The following is a 19,266-nucleotide window of genomic DNA, read 5'->3' as shown; positions in this document are numbered from 1 at the left end:
AAACATTACAAAGCCCTACTGATTCTAACTCAGATTCTTACAGGTCCCCCTGCCCCTCCTTAGTACCAGCAGCATTACCCTAGTCATCATTTCCCATTGCCTGTTCTGATAACCTCCTCACTGGGCTCATGGCCTCCTATTCTTTTCACTCCAGGTTGCCCTCTTACATAATTCAATGGTCCTCATTCATTTTTCTTCCATGAAATGTGGCGGTCATAGACAAGACATATTCCTATGGGCTACTAAATGTCAGGCACTTTAATTACACATAATCTTCTGCAGGCCCTGCATGCCATGCATGATTTGGCCTCCAAATTACCTCTCATTTTTGTCTCACACTTCTCTCCCCTTCACTCATTAACTCCACTGGCTCTTTCCTGAACTTTCCCGTGTGATGCTCTCCCATTCTCTCTTCTTTCTGACCTTAACCAAGTGATACCAACTTTAGGGACACTTTTCCCAAACATTCCTCAATCTAAATTAAATGTCCTTGCTCTTCCTCATAGGACTTGCCATAACTTGTACTTATATACTTATGTTGCGGGTTTGTTTTGCATTAAGCCTGTTTTACCCATAACATCTCTAAACTCTGTGAAGGCAAGGGCCATGTCTATTTTCTTCACCATTGTAAATCCATATGCCCCACATGGTATCTGGCAGATAGTGGGCATGCCATAAATATTTACTGAAGGAATGAATCAGTCATCACAACTATTCATGGCATATCAGTGGACTAACTAACTACAGGCTCTGTCTGTGGATTATGGGCAATTCCCACCCGTGAAGAGCATAGTGTAGGGTTAGTGAGGGTATTTCTATTGCGGGGATAACTTTGGCAGTGCTCTAACTTATACAAAAAATAACCTTCAGTACTCTAGCACTGTTAATCATACAGTATTGTCACATATGTTAAATCTGATCACAACACACTGGACACCCATTGTCTGGCTACCACATGGTTCTTCTTTGTTTGGCTACCTGAGGTTTCTTCCTAAAGCATACAGCTCATCATGTAATTCTCCTGCTCATGAACTTGCAGTGGGTTTCCATCCTTTTCAAGATCAAATCCAAATTATTTGGCATGTATAACAAAGTCATTGTCAAGCTGGACCTGTCCATTCTTTCCAACCTCAGCCCCAGCCAGTCTCAACCATAGGTCACGATCAACCAAGGTTCTTTCATACCTTGGCTTCTACCAGAAATGTCCCATTTTTGTCCCTATATTTATGTATATTTGGCATTTAAAATCCAGCTCTCTCAAGCACTTGAGTTACTCCTTCCTCTGGGCTCCCAAAGTGTGGTATACTCTCTTCATTCTAAAACTTATTACATGTTCCATGATAATTTATTGGAATGTCCCTCTCCCAGACTAGCTGGTAACTGCTGGATTAGACTACGCATTCCCAGTGTCCAGCCCAATGCATAGCACATAATGGCATCCAGTAACGTTTGGGTGACTGAACGCATTGTCAACTGTTTAGAAGAAAAAATGCCTTTGCCTACTGAAGCAATGCTATAAATAAATGATGATTTTCTTGTCATGCGACTCAAAAAGCCTGCTTAAACCATAATGCAATTGAAACATCTTGCTTATATTGCTTTTTCTTCTAGTATTAGAATATGTTATAACTGTACCACTGCAACGAAGGAAACCTCCTTCTTCTCCTCCTAGCCCAGCCCATCGGCAGGGGGCAGAGATCTTTTCTAAACTTTTCTTTTTGGCTTCTCGTTGCTTTAAAAAGAGAGGCCAAAAGAAGAGTTCTTTTCTTTTTCCGTGTGAGTGGGATGGGATTTCTGCCATTTTGATTTTCATGGTGGAGATATATATCAACTGAGGGTTTGTGTCTTTGAAACTTGGCTAGTGTCTCAGTCTTGAAGACCACTTGTCTCGTAACATATTATGGTGCTGCATAAGAATCTTGCTGCAATACTATGAGCTAAAAAAAGGAAATTAATCTTAAAGGAAGTCTACTAATAAATAAAATTAACAAAAGGACCTTCCTTCCTCACAGGAGGTCTCACCTATAAGACATACTCATACCTTTTATTAATCCAGACACTTATCCTTGGACTTAGGTTGAATGAATTAAAAGAGCCTTCTTTCCACTCTTTCTCTCTTGTCCCACATTTTGTACACTTTGGTTTTTTTAAAGACATCCACAAAAATAATGTTTAAACTTGGAAAAAACCTCTGATATATGATTAAGTTATTGATGTCATTTATTTGATACATATAATGCAAAAAAGTGATTGCTTTTAATAGGTGAGAATGACAGATATTTTGAGAAACAATATCCTTTACTGAGTCATGTGTTTTTATAAAGTAGCTAACCTCATTAAGTGTGTTAAGTAAATGTCTTTTCCTAATCACTGCTTCTCTTTCTTTCTTTTTTTTTTTTTAAATAGGTGGTGTTTGCATTGCTCAATCACAGAAAATCCCACGTGAACCAAGACCTGGAGAATTTGAAAAAATAATCAAGCGTCTGCTAGAAACACCTAATGCTCGGGCAGTGATTATGTTTGCTAATGAAGATGACATCAGGTGCTGATTGCTTTTCTTCCTCATGTAGGATCAGATTTGCAGCCCACATCCTTTTTCTAACATATTTCATGTTCAATGTAAAATCTTGTGAGATTTCATAGGAATTGCAACATTCTCATGCAATTACAGACTGCCTTCTGCTACACAGAGACAACAGACTTCTAGTTTCTCAGTCCAATCTGTTTACCAAGTAAAACCTGGGGACTGAAAGAAATGAGACAAATAACGATGATAAACAGAATGATGTGAATGAGGTTAAGGATAAGGCTAATTATCAGGTGCTGGAGTTAAAGTCTCCAGTATATTCCCTTTAGGAGATGATAAGACTCAGGCAGTTAGAATGATTGACTGGTTGTTTAATGGTGACCTACTGAGTGTTTATGACTTGATATAGCTGGTCTTGTAACATTCACAAGTGTAGAGTTTCTTGGTAAATGTGGTATGTTTTATTTCTTTTTATTCCAATAGGAGGATATTGGAAGCAGCGAAAAAATTAAACCAAAGTGGGCATTTTCTCTGGATTGGCTCAGATAGTTGGGGATCCAAAATAGCACCTGTTTATCAGCAGGAGGAGATTGCAGAAGGGGCTGTGACAATTTTGCCCAAAAGAGCGTCAATTGATGGTAAGGATGCACTGTAGAGAACTTGCTTCATTCCAACTGAATCTAAACTCAAAAGCAAAATCAGGGTATCAGCATACGATGAAATGAATCCATTATTAATGACTCGATAGAATTTTTAGGGCTGATGGCAGAATGGTCAAGACAGTAACTACTTAACTCAACATATTTTATATATATATATATATATATATATATATATATTTTATTAGAAAAGAGTACCCACTAGATATTTTTTTAGGGGGCACTATTGTTGGCCTTGGATATCTCCATGATGTTAGTAGTTGCCCTCTAAGTTTGCATATTTCCATGGGTGTCTACAATGGTTATAGCATTGTTGGAAGGAGAGTGCTTGCTTTATAGCAGATGAAGACATGATGATGATGGCCTGGCTCTACGTGCAAATAAATGCAACAGCAAAGATGTGGAGCATCTCTGAAAGGCAGTCTGTCTCCCAAATATCTTTTCCAATGATCTCGACAGTGATTGAAATTCCTACCTTTGCCATTATCCTTGGGAGTAAGGCACTATTTCCAGGTGGTCTCCCTTCAGTGAGGTGGTTACCTGAGCAGAATGACACAAGCCCATTACCCATGACTCCAGAAGATTACATTAGTAGTGATTAGTTTATTGAATTAGCTGAAAATGGAACATGCAGGACAGATAAACCTCGAGGCAAGTAGAAGCACAGAAGCCTGGAACACTGACCCGTGCTGGGGGAGAGAGAGGAGAATGAGAAAAGTCTGATTTGGTTTTGAATATTCAGCATGAGGTCACTGCTTGCTGCCGCTGGGAGAAGAGGAGAGACAGAGGTGGTGCGGATGCCACCCAACAGGCTTACCTGCTGTGTGCATCCCTAGAGTCAGGTGCCTGAATGGTGAATGGTGGGAGTGGAGATATTGTCCACTGATCCCCATTGACTCTTGCCACAAGGGAAGCCTTATTGCTGGGTTATTGGCTGCCCTCCCCCATTTGTTATATGTGTTTCTTCATGCAATGATCACAACATAATATAATATCTATTCAAAAGCTCTGACGGTATTTGGTTTTGATTTTGGACGAATATTAAAATCATACCTTTCTTCTTTAAAATAGGGTTCGATCGATACTTTAGAAGCCGAACTCTTGCCAATAATCGAAGAAATGTATGGTTTGCGGAATTCTGGGAGGAGAATTTTGGATGCAAGTTAGGATCACATGGAAAAAGGAACAGTCACGTAAAGAAATGCACAGGTAGCCACTTAAATGTTTTCCTTGGTGCATTCGTTTTATCATTACCTGAGAAATGAAGGTTTTCTATGTGGATAATGATGCCGGTATCTTCTACTTCCTCACGTCTCTTGTTATAGTTTCTCAGCAGTGCTGAGCTTACATTGATCATTCAACAGACTTAGGTGTGCTCATTGGTTCTTACAGTCAACGGACAAGTATGTACTGAACATGTGCCATGTGTCCAACACTGGGATATTTTAATTCTATTTAAAAAAACATTTATTGAGTGCCCACATTAGGCAAAGTACTTAATTAGGTTTGGTGGGATACTTACAAATAAGCAAGACATGATTTTGCTCACGAGGAGCTCAAAATGTAGTGAGGATGACAGATCATAACAAATTGCTCTAAGATAGTGTTTTTCAACTGTTTCAGTCCATGTCCCCCATATCTTGCACAGCTCTATCAGCTATGATTTTTTCTGATGCTCTACTTTCTATATCTTGTGCTGAAAAATAATAGTGATATTAAATGTGCGTTTTTTGAGTGTTAGAATGAAACTTTTTATTTGCAGAAACATGATTGTGTACTAGAAACATCTATGGAATTTTAGAAGTGACTTAGAACTAAGTAGTACATTTAGTGAGATCAATTCAAGATACAAGGTCAATATAAACATCCTTTTAATCCATATATATATATATATATATATATATATATATATATATATTAGAAACTAACACATAGAAAATGAAATATGTACAGCATGATTATGAAGAACATAAAAAGGGGTAATTTTAACAAAGATGCATAAGTCTTCTATGCTAAAATCTTCTACACTGAATGAGCATCTTATAACCAGACACTCCTCCCTTGCTTACCCCCTGGCCCCGACATTTTGATATGACCTCCTTGCCCGCGATTCACTTCCTTTGGAAATAGCTGTTCAAATAAGAGATGTAGTCTGATAAGTACTAGAGCAGCCATATAAATGGAGCAAGGATGGGGATGTGAAAATAGGGGCCCCCCTGTGGAGGGATGTGACTTCTAGGAGCTGGGGTAAGTGAAGTGAGACAAAGTTCCTGCTCACAGGGCTTACATCTGAGTGTGAAAAGACAGACACTAAATACGTAAACGTATAAAGGAACAGAGACTTCCAGATGCCTCGGAGAAATACAACAGAGTAAATGTGAAAAGAGTGACCAGGTGGTCTCGGGAGGGATGGTGGCAATTACTGTAGATCGTTTGGTCAAGAGGCTTTGCCAAGGAGGTGACATTTGAGACCAGACCTGAATGACCAGTGTCGTCAGCTATGTGAAGATATGAGGGCAGCCCATTCTACGATCCAGGGCAAGCCTCTTTGGTTCAAGATACAGATACAAAAAGGTCAGGGAGGCCGGAGTGAGTGAGAGTGAAGATAGGGAGTGAGAGGGAAAGTGAGGGCAGAAGAGGCTAAAGAGACAGGCCAGCTCATGCAGGGCCTTGGAGTTCTTTCTAGAAGCTCCAGAGCTGAGGAGTTGGGGCTTTATCCTACCTGTAGGGTAGAATTACATGAGGCTTTTCATTTAAGGCACTGCTCAGATACCTGTTTTCAAAAAGATTCCTCTGGCAGAAGGGTAGGGAGGGTTGGAGATCAGGGGAGAGAAAGGAGAAAGGTCAGTCAGGACCCATCCAGTAGCCCCTGTAAAATGGGCAGTCACAGCTTAAATGAGACGTGCTATTTAGGGCTGGAACACAGAGTGCAGAGATCGTAGTAGGTAGTATTTACAGTACACAGTGAGTGATTAATGCAGGGGAGATGGTGGTAAGTGATGGAGGTTCTGAACGTTAAATCTTTGACAACTAGGTCTAGGAGAATTACTTAACAGAAAGGACAGCACGGATGGTAGATGTGGAGGGACGACCTTGAATTTGGTTCTAAGCCCGCCTCATGGAACTCCCCAGCAGGTGGCAGCATAAGGTCTAGCACCCCACATTGTGTGCCGCACTAAACATACAGATTAGGGAGTGGCAGGTGGAGACCTGGAAGTTAAAGCCGAGGACAGAGAGGCAGTTGCCGAAGGAAACTGAGCAGATATGATGGATGACAACTTGAGCCTCTAGGGGATGAGCCAGAAGAGGAAATGAGCATGGCGGCTGGGGAAGGAGATGAACTGGGAGTCAGGAGAGAAGATGGGGTGCACGCAGGTGGAGACTCAGATTGCGAGGGCTGGAGATAGAGCGGGCATAGAAGAAGTAGAGGAAAGAATGCTTTTCAAAGAAGTTTGACAGAGAAAGAAAGTAGATATGGTGGGAGAGCTTGAGAAACAAGCAGGGTTGCAGAAGTTTATTTAAGAGAGGGCACATTTAAGCATGTTTTTTTGTTTGTTTGTTTGTTTTTTGCGATACGCGGGCTTCTCACTGTTGTAGCCTCTGCCGTTGCGGAGCACAGGCTCCGGACGCGCAGGCTCAGCGGCCATGGCTCATGGGCCCAGCCGCTTCGCGGGCATGTGGGATCTTCCCGGACCGGGGCATGAACCCATGTCCCCTGCATCGGCAGGCGGACTCTCAACCACTGTGCCACCAGGGAAGCCCTATCATTATTTTTAACAGTTGTCAGCATTAAACGTGATTTGCCACATCAGCCAATGTCTGTGCCCAGTTCTTTTTTGCGGTACGCGGGCCTCTCACTGTTGTGGCCTCTCCCGTTGCGGAGCACAGGCTCCGGATGCGCAGGCTCAGTGGCCATGGCTCACGGGCCCAGCCGCTCCGCGGCATGTGGGATCTTCCCGGACTGGGGCACAAACCCGCATCCCCTGCATCGGCAGGTGGACTCTCAACCACTGCGCCACCAGGGAAGCCCTAAGCATGTTTTCAGATAAACGTAGCAGTCAGAAGAACTATCAAGAGAAAGCGAAGTTAAATGTGGAGTAGGATTTTGACAGAAACTTTAGGGAGGGGCTTAAGAGGGAGGTGTTACCTTTCAATCATGTGATTTAGTTGGGAAAAAGAGATACACGTACATGTACATAAGCAGAGAGCAAAACAATCCTATGATTAAGTGTTAAATTTGGACATAGATATTGAGGAAGTTCAGAAGATGTATGACTGTAATTCAAGTAAAATTCAATGCTTCATGGAGGAGGTGAGTGTTTAATAACAAGAAAGATTTGAGAAAGCATCCGAAATGAGGGCAAGGATGGGTCAGCAGAGAGTAGCATGGAGGTGTATGAAGAACAGTGCAGAGATTCAGCTTATTGGAGAGGAGTTTGCGTGTCAGTGAATAATGGGATATAAAGAGCAGCCAGTTTATAGAAAGGTTTGAAAGGAGAAGTTATACACAGAGTCCCTGATGTGTTTCTCATTCAGGTATATTTTACAAGGTGCTTAGTTTTTTTTTTTAATGTTTTTAATTAATTTAGTTAATTAATTAACTTATTTTGGCTGCGTTGGGTCTTCGTTGCTGCGTGCGGGCTTTCTCTAGTTGTGGCAAGCGGGAGCTACTCTTCGTTGCGGTGTGCAGGCTTCTCATTGCGGTGGCTTCTCTTGTTGCGGAGCATGGGCTCTAGGGAGTGCAGGCTTCAGTAGCTGTGGCACACAGGCTCAGTAGTTTTGGCTCAGGGGCTCTAAAGTGCAGGCTCAGTAGTTGTGGCACACGGGCTTAGTTGCTCTGCAGCATGTGGGATCTTCCCGCACCAGGGCTCGAACACATGTCCCCTGCATTGGCAGGCAGATTCTTAACCACTGTGCCACCAGGGAAGCCCCAAGGTGCTTAGTTTTGAATTCTGAATGTTATTGTTTGATCATCCACACGTTTAGATCATATTAATGAAAATTTACCAGTTAGTGAAATGAATGAATTCCGTTCTTCATATATATTTGTATATATGATATATATGTACATATATACTATATATGATAAAATTAGCAATTAATCATATAACTCTTTAACATACTGTTTTTAGAATCATCAGTTTCTCTAAACTCATACTTTCCAAAAAATTTTGATGTCTACAGATGTTCTTTTAGCATTTGTTGATGGTGTATAAGGAGTACTTATTTCAGGCATACTGAACTGGGTTGCTGTATAATCCAGACTTGGTGGCATGTCTGCTTCATATTCCTTTCATTTATTTGGGTGTTGCTAAAATTTTAACAATCTGCCCAATTAGAACTATTTCTAGTGCAATGAAAATGGTGTTTACTCCAAGTGCTAGGGCAAATGTGCCCTTATGGAATGGGGTCAGTAAACAGATTTTCATGCAAATTCCATTGTGAGTGATACTAAAATAACTTGTCCCTGGGTAGAAAATAAATAAAGAATGCAATATTCTAACTTATTTTTTGGGGAAACAGTAACACATGAATGTTTCCAGATGGTGAGAGAAGATATTTGTACCCCAAATTGCCATCAACACCCAGTTTTTATCTCTATTTCTGGGAAGCAAAGAAGATGGTCGGCACGTTAGTGGTCAAAGAGGAAATGTACGTAATGTACGTAAGAGGAAAAAGCTACAGGATATTCATGAGTAGAGGTGTCCAGGGTTTTATTTATATTTCCAATTTTCCCAATTCCACCTAATTCAGAAATGAATGTGTACAGTTGTGCGTGTTTCAAAATCTAGCCTTACAAGGTTTACATCTTAACCATTCACAATGAGTCCAAAAGTTAGAGAACTCTGAAAGTGGGATATCCACAGGTCCTTTTTGCGGCATTTAGAGCATCCTTTGTGGGTTATGTTTTGAGTAAAATTTTACGTTAGGCGATGGTAATCTGTAAACATAATTGCATCCGTTGGGGGCAATACTGGCAATGTATTTACATGGATAAGAGAGTGCTTCCAGCAGGCTAGAACTTCTGTCTTATCAATTTTCGGGAGCTAGAATGTCTTCAAGCAGTGAGGAGCATCCTCTTCCTAAAATTAACTTGGTACAGTTTCTGTGAGATGATTTCCCCCCTAGAATCTCAGGAAAGCTTTCAAAAAGACGTGATATTACTATTAACTTTGATATGCTGGCCGAATTCCAAAGTGAAGTAATTCCTGCCATCCACTTAGCTATTTATGTAGTTATTATTGCTTCTGAGAGCTGCTGAGTTCTGAAAGCTACTACTACTTAATCCTACTTAAAATTCCCTTTGTCTTTCTCAAGAAGGAAGAAAGATTTTTTTACACTTGTTATCATTGTTGATGAGTGTTACTTTATAGACATTTCTCTGACCTCTTCTCTCTTTTCCTCCCTCCCTGTCTTCTTCCAGACTTAATGCCTTTCTGCTCCTCTCGACCCAAACACCCACACCCTCCCTTGAGGACTGTGGGTCTAACTCTGCTCTCCTTGTTTTGGCGCTTTTTTTTTTTTTTTTTTTTTTTGCGGTACGCGGGCCTCTCACTGTTGCAGCCTCTCCCGTTGCGGAGCACAGGCTCCGGACGCGCAGGCTCAGCGGCCATGGCTCACGGGCCCAGCCGCTCCGCGGCATGTGGGATCTTCCCGGACCGGGGCACGAACCCGTGTGCCCTGCATCGGCAGGTGGACTCTCAACCACTGCACCACCAGGGAAGCCCATGGCGCAGTTTTTTCACCCACCTCTTCTCCCACTCACACCTCTGCCTGAACTCCTCTTCCGGCACTCCCCTTCAACATCTCGTTTTTTCTTTTTCCTGCTTTTCCTCTGATCAGTCCCTTACCTGACATTGTTTTGTCCAGCAAGACCCTCACTGACAGTGGAGAGTTTTTCTTTGGAGGTCTCACTTGAATTTTGTAACGGCCATCATTCTGATTTCTTGTCTTCCCTAGTGAGGCCTGATAGTGAATATTGCTGGGAAACTTGAGCACGTGCAGAGCAACTGCTAATCAAAGGCAGTCTCTCTCTTGGGTCACACTGGGTCTTGGCCTTCATTTCTCCATCATGAATTGTAAATAGCTCTGCCCTTACCAAAACAACATTCTCTGACCAACCCTCAAAATCCGGTCGGTATAGCATCTTAAAACATTTTGCCTCATTCAGCAATTTGTTCATTCATTCATTCATTCTTCATTCACTTATTTATTCATTTTGGATAGCCAGCCTTGTGCCAGAGATCGCTAGAGACACAGACAAAGAGCAGATCACCTTCGCCTTCAGGTTGCTCACACAGACATATACACCATCCTAATGAACTTGAAGTGCTTTCCTTGTCTCGTGGGTTTGAATTCTCAGCCAGGAGGTTGGAACACTGTTGATTAGCTTGTGTATGGCTGACACTCAGATGCTAAATGGTAGTGAGCATATGCTACTTGAAATGGCCTATTGATTCTTATTTATGATGGTAGAAATAGTGGTAATGGAAAAAAGCAGTGCACAAATATGTTTCTTCCCACAAACAAGAAATTCTGTCAGTGAACCAAATAGCAGGCTCAATAATTAGCTTCTAAAAGGCCTGTCAGTTTACTTTTGGTGCCAGAGTAACTATGTCACTTTTCCGGTGTGACTCTCCCTCAACCTTTCCCTGTTTTGGGTGCCTGTGAAAGGTGGAAGCTCTCACCCATTCACTCAGATTCATGGCGTCCATATGAGTGAATTGGGGGAGGGATCGCACAATTGGAAATGGTGATTCGGAATGAAAGGAAACTAAGATAACTTTCCCTGCATGAAAATGTGTTCTGTCATACCCATTTGCTCCTTGCATAGAGAAAAAGTCTGTGGGGGACAGTATCTTTACATTTGCACCACGAAGTGGCCATTTAGCTCATATGCTCCTGCTCTTAACTTATTTAGGCCACTTCTGAGATTTCATACTGAATTTCAATACATGCATTTGAGATGACAAATGGGCGTTGATTTCAGACATACTGGATTTCAGAATTTTAGAGCTGGGACATAAAATCAAGATCATTCTTTCATTTTGTAGATGAGGAAACTGGAACCCAGAGAAGTTTAGTGTATGGCTGAAAAATCACACAGTGTTAGAGCTGCAGCTTGAATCCTCATCTGTTTTATTTGAACTTATACTTGAATTTTATATCCTTGATTTATTTTATTATTTACTTATTTTAGAGTTTTTAACCACATAGTTGAAAAATGCTTTTTTTCTCTTTATGATACTTTATGTATGACAGCAATGCTTTATGAAATTTAAAATCACCAGCTTTAAGTGAAACAAAAATTGCACATTGGTTGTTATCTAATCCTATAGAAAAGAGTCTAATATTTTAATATACTTCATATTGATTTTCAGTGTGTATGTAGTATTTGTGAGTGGGTCTTGAACAGAATAAAGCTCTTCATCCAGTTCGCTGGCCACCCGCCACTTCTAAGAGTAGACCTAGGACTATATTAAAAAGAAATGGAGAAACTATCAACCATAAGCTTCTATAACTCTTAAGTCCAGTGGCATTGAATTGTAGAATTCACTTTGCTGAATTACAGTTAGTTTGCTTATTTATTCATTCTCTTATAGGAACCTCCCCCCACCATGTATTTTAAAGCAGTGCAGGAAGCACTGTAATGTATAATAGCACTTCTAGAAGTTTAGTGAGCACATAAATCACCTGCAAACCTGGTTAAAATGCAGATTTTGATTTCATAGGTCTGGGGTGAGGCAGTCTGCATTTCTGACCAGTCCCAGGTCATGCAAAGTCCATGGGCCCTGGGACACAACTGAGTAACAGGTGGGCATTAGAGTTAGTTTATAGAGATAACAAAAGTACCTGACATTTAATTAGCATAATAGATAGGCAACTGTGCTAAAGATTACTGATAAACTCAAGATGTCTTAAAGAAGATCATCTAAATGACTTTAAATTTTCAAATACAAAAATTTACAATCACTAGCCTATGTTATGTATACTATCTTCAATAAGTATTTAATTAGTAAAGTATAAAGATATTGTAGTGTGTGTGTGTGTGTGTGTGTATTTGTCTCCTCATTAGGAAATTTGAAAGTGGGAAGCTTAATTACTAAATTTAAAGAAACGTACACAGTTACACCTGTATCTCTAAAATCTGCAAAGTAGATAGCAAAGCTTGCCATATCAGGATCCAAAAATATTCTGAAAACTTAAAAAAACTGCACTGTCAGTCATAAACACACATAGAGTAAAGTAGTTGGAAATGTCCATAGAGATCATTTTGCTCAATTCTTTCATTTCTCAGTAAAGAAAATTGAGGCCCATCTGGCCTAAGTGAGTTGTCTAAAGCCCCATAGCTACCTGAAGGTGATGGTAGGGCTGAAATCTGACTCGACACTTGATTCTTTTCTTAATCCTTTCCTGCTCTGAAAGCCTTTCCCAGCGAGGGGCTGAGTTGCATTGATCCGTTCCACTATTTTTCCCTGGCATAGTGGCCTGAATGTTTTCATACATATCTAGGGTTAAGTATTCCCTCTGTGTGAAGCTCCCTGACTTCTAAGGGGGTCAGATTGATGCTCTTGGTCTGAGAAGCACTAATACTGCTGGAAGTGTGGAAATGTAAGGAAGTGCCCTTGAAGAGTGAACTTTAAGTGTACATAAACTCTTACATTTTTCAGACAGTAACTTAAAACAGAAGAACATCCATTCTATAGAATCAAAATGATTTAGGAGTCTAGAAGTCTATTCCTGCAAAATATACAATGGACTCTGGCATTAGCTTGATTGATTAGGGAGTCACACATATCTCTGGAGAACATGATAAACATCATCTCTGGAATATTAGGCTGAAGGACTTAGACATGGATGAGAGAATAAAAGCAAGTAAGTGACAGCTAAGCATTTTTAAGAACCAATTATTTGAAAACCCACAATAAAGCTTGAGCCAGTGAGGATGAGAGAGGGATTAGAAAAGTATAGAAACATTAGAAAAAATTATCTTTCCCTCAAGGCTTATTAAACTTCAATTGAAGGAACCAGTTCATTAAAACAAAGCAAAACAAAGAAAGAAAGAATATACAGTTGGCTCAATATTAAGAAAATTTGATGTTCTTCCTCTCCCTCAGAAAACATACAAGACAGATAAATATAGGGCCCAACTATTTACATTACAAAGGAATATTTATTTTCTAAGAAATTTTATCTTGGGATTCCTTTAAACCCATGAGATTTGAAGAATTCTATGGCTACCACCATTACTTGATGAAATAGAAGAGATTTACACAAATTCCGATGAACACATCCAAACAAAAAGAGCTACATATTCAACTGAACAAGGAATTGGATACATTAGGGCAAGGGAACCATCAAAGGAAGTGTGATCAGAGTTTACTAAGGCTAACTGAGAAAACCTTCTGGAGAGTCTTATTTTTTGGTTACTTGTAGCTTTTGTTAAAACTCTATAACATGCTAAACTTCTCTAGCCCTTCTCCTCAAGAAGTTTATATTTTATGAAAAAGACAGTAGTTAGAAAAATGAAGATACTAGTCTATAAGCTTCTAGTAGGCAGGACCTGTATCCTCAGGACTTAGCGCAGGCTTAGCATTCATTATATGTTTTTTAGTTAATTGGTAAAAAATGATGGCCAATAGCCCTCTTGCTCTTCATTTGAATCGTGTAGCTATGATGATGGGGCCTAGTTTGGCATAACTTGCACAAGCATTTTAATTGTTGGAATGGCATTTTCAATGAAAGGAAAAGCTTAATACAAATGGTCATATTAAAAGAGCCTTTACTGTAATTTAAGAATAAAATGTACTCTTCTGGTAGTTTATCTGTCTTTAAATTTCTGACTGTACTGCTAATATGGAGATGAGAATATAATTCTATAAACACATATAGACCTGTGTCTTTCAGTTAAATCTAACTGGAATATTTGATTTCATGATTATAAAAGCCATGACTCTGTGGTGTTGTATTTTTTTTAATTATACCTATACTATGTAGGCAGGGCATACTATATATCCATACTACCTCTAATGTAACAGAATAATAAAAAGACAATTTGGAAAATATGATAGAAAATGTCAGTTAAGAATGTGTTTAATAATTCCATTTAAGGAATATTACTCAGCCATAAAAAATGAAATTGAGTTATTTGCAGTGAGGTGGATGGACCTAGAGACTGTCATGCAGAGTGAAGAGAATCAGAAAGAGAGAAACAAATGCCATATACTAACACATATATATGGAACCCCCCCAAAAAAAAAGGTTCTGAAGAACCTAGGGGCAAGACAGGAATTAAAGACACAGATGTAGAGAGTGGACTTGGGGACTTGGGAGGGGAAAGGGTGGGCTGGGACAAAGTGAGAGAGAGTGGCATGGACATATATACACTACCAAATGTAAAATAGATAGCTAGTGGGAAGCAGCCGCATAGCACAGGGAGATCAGCTCAGTGTTTTGTGACCACGTAGAGGTGTGGGATGGGGAGAGTGGGAGGGAGGGAGACACAAGAGGGAGGAGATATGGGGACATGTGTGTATGTATAGCTGATTTACTTTGTTATACAGTAGAAACTAATGCACCATTGTGGGGCAATTGTACTCCAATGAAGATGTTAAAAAAATTCCATTTAAGCATGTTTATTTGTCTATCATTGGTTTTCTTTCCCCACAAGAACATGAGCTTCATGAAGCAGGGACCTCGTTTTGTTCTCTGTTGCATCCCAGTGCTTAGGAAGCCATTTGGCACAATTAGGCTTCCTCAAAATACCTGTTGAATGAATGAATGAATTGAATCCAGCTTATTTATTACCTGCTTTTCCTCAGGTACTATTAGATGTTGGGGGCATATTAGCAAACGAAACAGAAATGGTCTTTGCCCTCATGGGGCTTATAGTTTGAGAAGATGAATAATTAAGTTGCATCCCTGCAATGAAATGTGTTATGGCTGGTGAGTGGGAGCATGTATCAGGGAGACCTAATGTGGTGTAGGGGAGAAGAGTGGTGTCATTTAAGTTGAGACTAAAACATAAGCAGCATTTAGACAGGACAAAGAGGTGATCAGTAGGATTATTATTTCAAATAGATGGAAGCACAAAGGCCAGTAGGCAAGAGAGAGGATGGCGGTTTGAGGAAATGAACAAGTTCACTACGGCTGTGGTAGAGAGTAGGGGGGAAGAATAGTAAAAGAGAAGGACAGAGACCTAGGAGAAGGATGGGCCATGTAAGATTTTATATGCCACACCAGGGAGTTAACATTTGTTTTGAAAGGCAATGAACAGGCACTAAAAGGTTTTAAACAGATCAGTGACATAATCAGATTTCCATTTTAGAAAGATTATTCTGGCTGTAGCATAACACTGGCAAGGTGTAACACTGGAGGAAGGAGACCAGTTGGATATTACAGTAATTCCCCCAGGGATGATAGTGACCCAGGTTATGGTGGCTGTACCGCACTGGGGTGTGGAGAGAAGTAGATGGATATATTTTAAGAGATAGATTTAGGACTTGGCAATTAATTATTTACTGAGTGGAAAAATCATGGATGACAACTTGATTCTTGGATTGGGAAATTGGGTTATCGGTTGAGAGAGTGTTCCTGACATACGAATGATTGGGGAAGAGGGGGAAGGAGAGGATGATGAATTCTGTTTGGGATACGTTGAATTTAAGGAAGCTGAGAGACATTCAGCTGCAGATGTCTGGGAAGCAGTTAGTTGGTTATGTGAGTCTGAAGCTGAGGAAAGAGGTTTGCCAGAAATTACGTGGACAGCAAATTGCAGAGGGCCTGAGCCAGAACTTGATGGACTCAGCCTTAGGAAATGTGTTGAAGGAGAGGACCCTGGACTTCTAGTTTCTCTATGAATTGTTTTCAGTAACCATGAATGGACCCTCTAAGATCATATATTGCTGATCTACAACCCTAGACCCTACTTCCCTCCCTAGTGTCTCTGCAACTACAACTGACTAGTCCAAGCCTGGGTGCTTGACCCAAGCTGTACCACCAGAGTCTCTCCAAAGGGTATTTAGACCTGGAAGTGAAGGAGGAATACCATTTTCCCTTGGGCGGGAGGGTGTGTGGTGAGGCTGTGAGAGGTGAGGCTGGGGAGACTGTCCAGTTCTTTACTGTGAGGAGAAGGTTGGCCTGGGATAACGATATTGACATGTAGCCAGAACAGAGATGGGAAATGGAAAGAGTTCTGACTGTGATCAAAACCTTAACCAGGCCCTTTCTGCAGGTGTGTGAGATAGTTCAAGACCCTTCTAATTAAATTTTCCCATCCTTAGCTAGCAACCTAAAGAGCAGACCAGCATATGATAATAACACGTAGGAAGACTAGAAGAGATAATACACATAAAGTTTATTGCTTGCTACAGAGGGAGTACAGCAGGCACTATAACTTATCCAACAGCAATTTCCCTTTCTGCTAGGCTGGTGCCATGCCATAGCATTTTCTGAGATAAGGACGGTTTTCTATATCTATGTTGTCCAATGGAGTAGCCACATGTGGCTAACATGTGACTGTTAGGCACTTGCATGCAACTAGTGCAACTGAGAAACTGAATTTTCAAATTAAAATTTAATTAGTTTACATTTACACGTGAAAGCTACATGTGGCTACTGGCTATCTTATTGGACAACAGAGGTCTAGGCTGACAGACCTACAGAACAAGAATTTTATTTTAGTGTGCATCCCATGTAACACAGTTAATTCTTTTTTTTTGTGGTTTGTGGGCCTCTCACTGTTGTGGCTTCTCCCGTTGCGGAGCACAGGCTCCGGATGCGCAGGCTCAGCAGCCATGGCTCACGGGCCTAGCCGCTCCGTGGCATGTGGGATCTTCCCAGACCGGGGCACAAACCCGTGTCCCCTGCATCGGCAGGTGGACTCTCAACCACTGCGCCACCAGGGAAGCCCAACACAGTTAATTCTGATTGGTCTGGTTCATTTATGGTGGTCCTATCCTGTTTTGCCAGTGTTTAGTTAAAAAGGTAACTTGTAGTATAGTTCTGGTCAATGAGATAGATGGGAAAGACTTCCAGGATCCTTCAGGGAGTGGGGAGTCTTTGTTCTTCTGGTTGTTGTTAAATTTGTTATTGGTGGCTGGACCTGCAGCAGAGAAATCATGCTAAGGGTAGCACAATAGAAGAGTAGAAGGAACCTCAGTCACTGCTGATGTCTTTGAACCTCTGAATTAACCAGCCCTGGAGTCCCCTTCCATTCTTGTGATATGAGATAATGATAAACCCTCTCAATCTGAAAGCCATTTTGCACTGGATTTTCTCTTATTTGCAACTGAAAGCATACTAACTAATACAGCATATTATCAATGAGTGGGAATGATTTATTTAACTTGACATGAACATGCCTCATTTTAAGAAGATATGACAAAAATTAGTTCTAAGATAAACCAGGAGTTTAATGTTTCCAACACAGACAAATTGTTTATATTAAATGGATTTGCCACAGGTTTCTTAAATATTGACTTCCCAGTCAGTGAATATAAAATGTGATTTGATTTATTAAAATTAAAATGATATACAGCTTTTCAGCAATATTTCACTGAGACATGTTTCTATATAAGTTGCAGAATTATAAAACACAAGTATTAGAGAATGCTCCTTAATTTGTCAAATTAATTTGCCTCTGGGTTCCGTTAAGCAACATGCCCTAGAGCCTACCAAAATGTTATTTTACAGATGGTGGTGGTGTGCTACTTACCACCCAGACAGACAGTAATTTAGCTAAGCATTTTTCTTTGCAGTGTAAGTGAAAACCTGTTCAAAGTGCTTGTAAGTTTATCAACTAAATCATAAGACCTAAGAGGAACTAGGTATTTATTATGCTTTCTGTGTCTAGTAAAATTATCAGCCTCATTGGTAGACATTCCAACACTGCATCTTAGCTGTGTGATCTTGGGCAAGTAACTTAACCTCTAAGAATTCTTGCTAAATGTTAATTTTTCCTATCTCTAGATTTTGGTGGTGACAGTGGTGGCTGTTATTGGTATACATACCTTTTACAAAGGCCATTCAATTGCTCTGGTTCTCCCTTATGTTACCAAAATGCTCTCTGGCTAAAACATTGAGCTTAAATGTAGAACTTATATCGTTTTTAGAAGTGGTGCTTATTTCTTTATGTACTTCTCCACTACATCCCAACACAGGGCTGAGTTGGGATGTGACTATTTATTGGGAAAGGAATTAATATTCTGACAAATAAGTGATGTCATTTCACCCCTGTATTACTTTCCATTAGCCCATTAGCCCATACAGAACCTATTAGCTGCAGGTTTATTTGCTTACATCACTGTGGTCAAATGCTTAGAATTGTAGTTTCATTTGGGAAAATGATTAATATCTTTCATTAAGGACATGACAATGTTGGTTTAGGATGACCATTCTCACCACTATTATTCAACATAGTTTTGGAAGTCCTAGCCATGGCAATCAGAGAAGAAAAAGAAACAAAAGGAATCCAAATTGGAAAAGAAGAAGTAAAGCTGTTACTGTTTGCAGATGACATGATACTATATGTAGAAAACCCTAAGGATGCTACCAGAAAACTACTAGAGCTCATCAATGAATTTGGTAAAGTTGTAGGAAACAAAATTAATACACAGAAATCTCTTGCATTCCTATACACTAACAACAAAAGATCAGAAAGAGAAATCAAGGAAACAGGACTTCCCTGGTGGTGCAGTGGTTAAGAATCCTCCTGCCAATGCAGGGGACACAGGTTCAATCCCTGGTCTTGGAAGATCCCACATGCCACAGAGCAACTAAGCCCATGCACCACAACTACTGAGCCTGTGCTCTAGAGCCCACCAGCCACAACTACTGAGCCAACGTGCCACAACTACTGAAGCCCATGTGCCTAGAACCCATGCTCCACAACAAGAGAAGCCACTGCAGTAAGCTCACACACCACAATGAAGAGTAGCCCCTGCTCACCACAACTAGAGAAAGCCTGCGCACAGCAATGAAGACCCAACACAGCCAAAAATAAATAAATAAATTTATTAATTAATTTTAAAAAAGAATAAAATACCTAGGAATAAACCTGCCTAAGGAGACAAAAAACCT

At 40.4% G+C, this 19,266-nt stretch overlaps 1 protein-coding gene across 2 annotated transcripts in view; it reads left to right on the top strand.

Moving 5' to 3' along the window:
- The window catches only part of GRM8 (glutamate metabotropic receptor 8), a 764,868-nt gene that overhangs the window by 318,378 nt on the left and 427,224 nt on the right, over nucleotides 1–19,266 (top strand). For both annotated transcript variants that reach the window (XM_060107898.1, XM_060107899.1), the window contains exons 3-5: nucleotides 2,407–2,542; nucleotides 3,011–3,165; nucleotides 4,258–4,395. In XM_060107898.1, coding sequence (XP_059963881.1) covers nucleotides 2,407–2,542; nucleotides 3,011–3,165; nucleotides 4,258–4,395 — 429 coding nt within the window. The remainder of the gene's footprint in view (nucleotides 1–2,406; nucleotides 2,543–3,010; nucleotides 3,166–4,257; nucleotides 4,396–19,266) is intronic.

This window comes from Mesoplodon densirostris, chromosome 9, assembly GCF_025265405.1.
Source record: "Mesoplodon densirostris isolate mMesDen1 chromosome 9, mMesDen1 primary haplotype, whole genome shotgun sequence".
NCBI lineage: Eukaryota > Metazoa > Chordata > Mammalia > Artiodactyla > Ziphiidae > Mesoplodon > Mesoplodon densirostris.
Note: the sequence above shows the minus strand (reverse complement) of the source record. Positions and strands in the feature narration are given on the sequence as shown.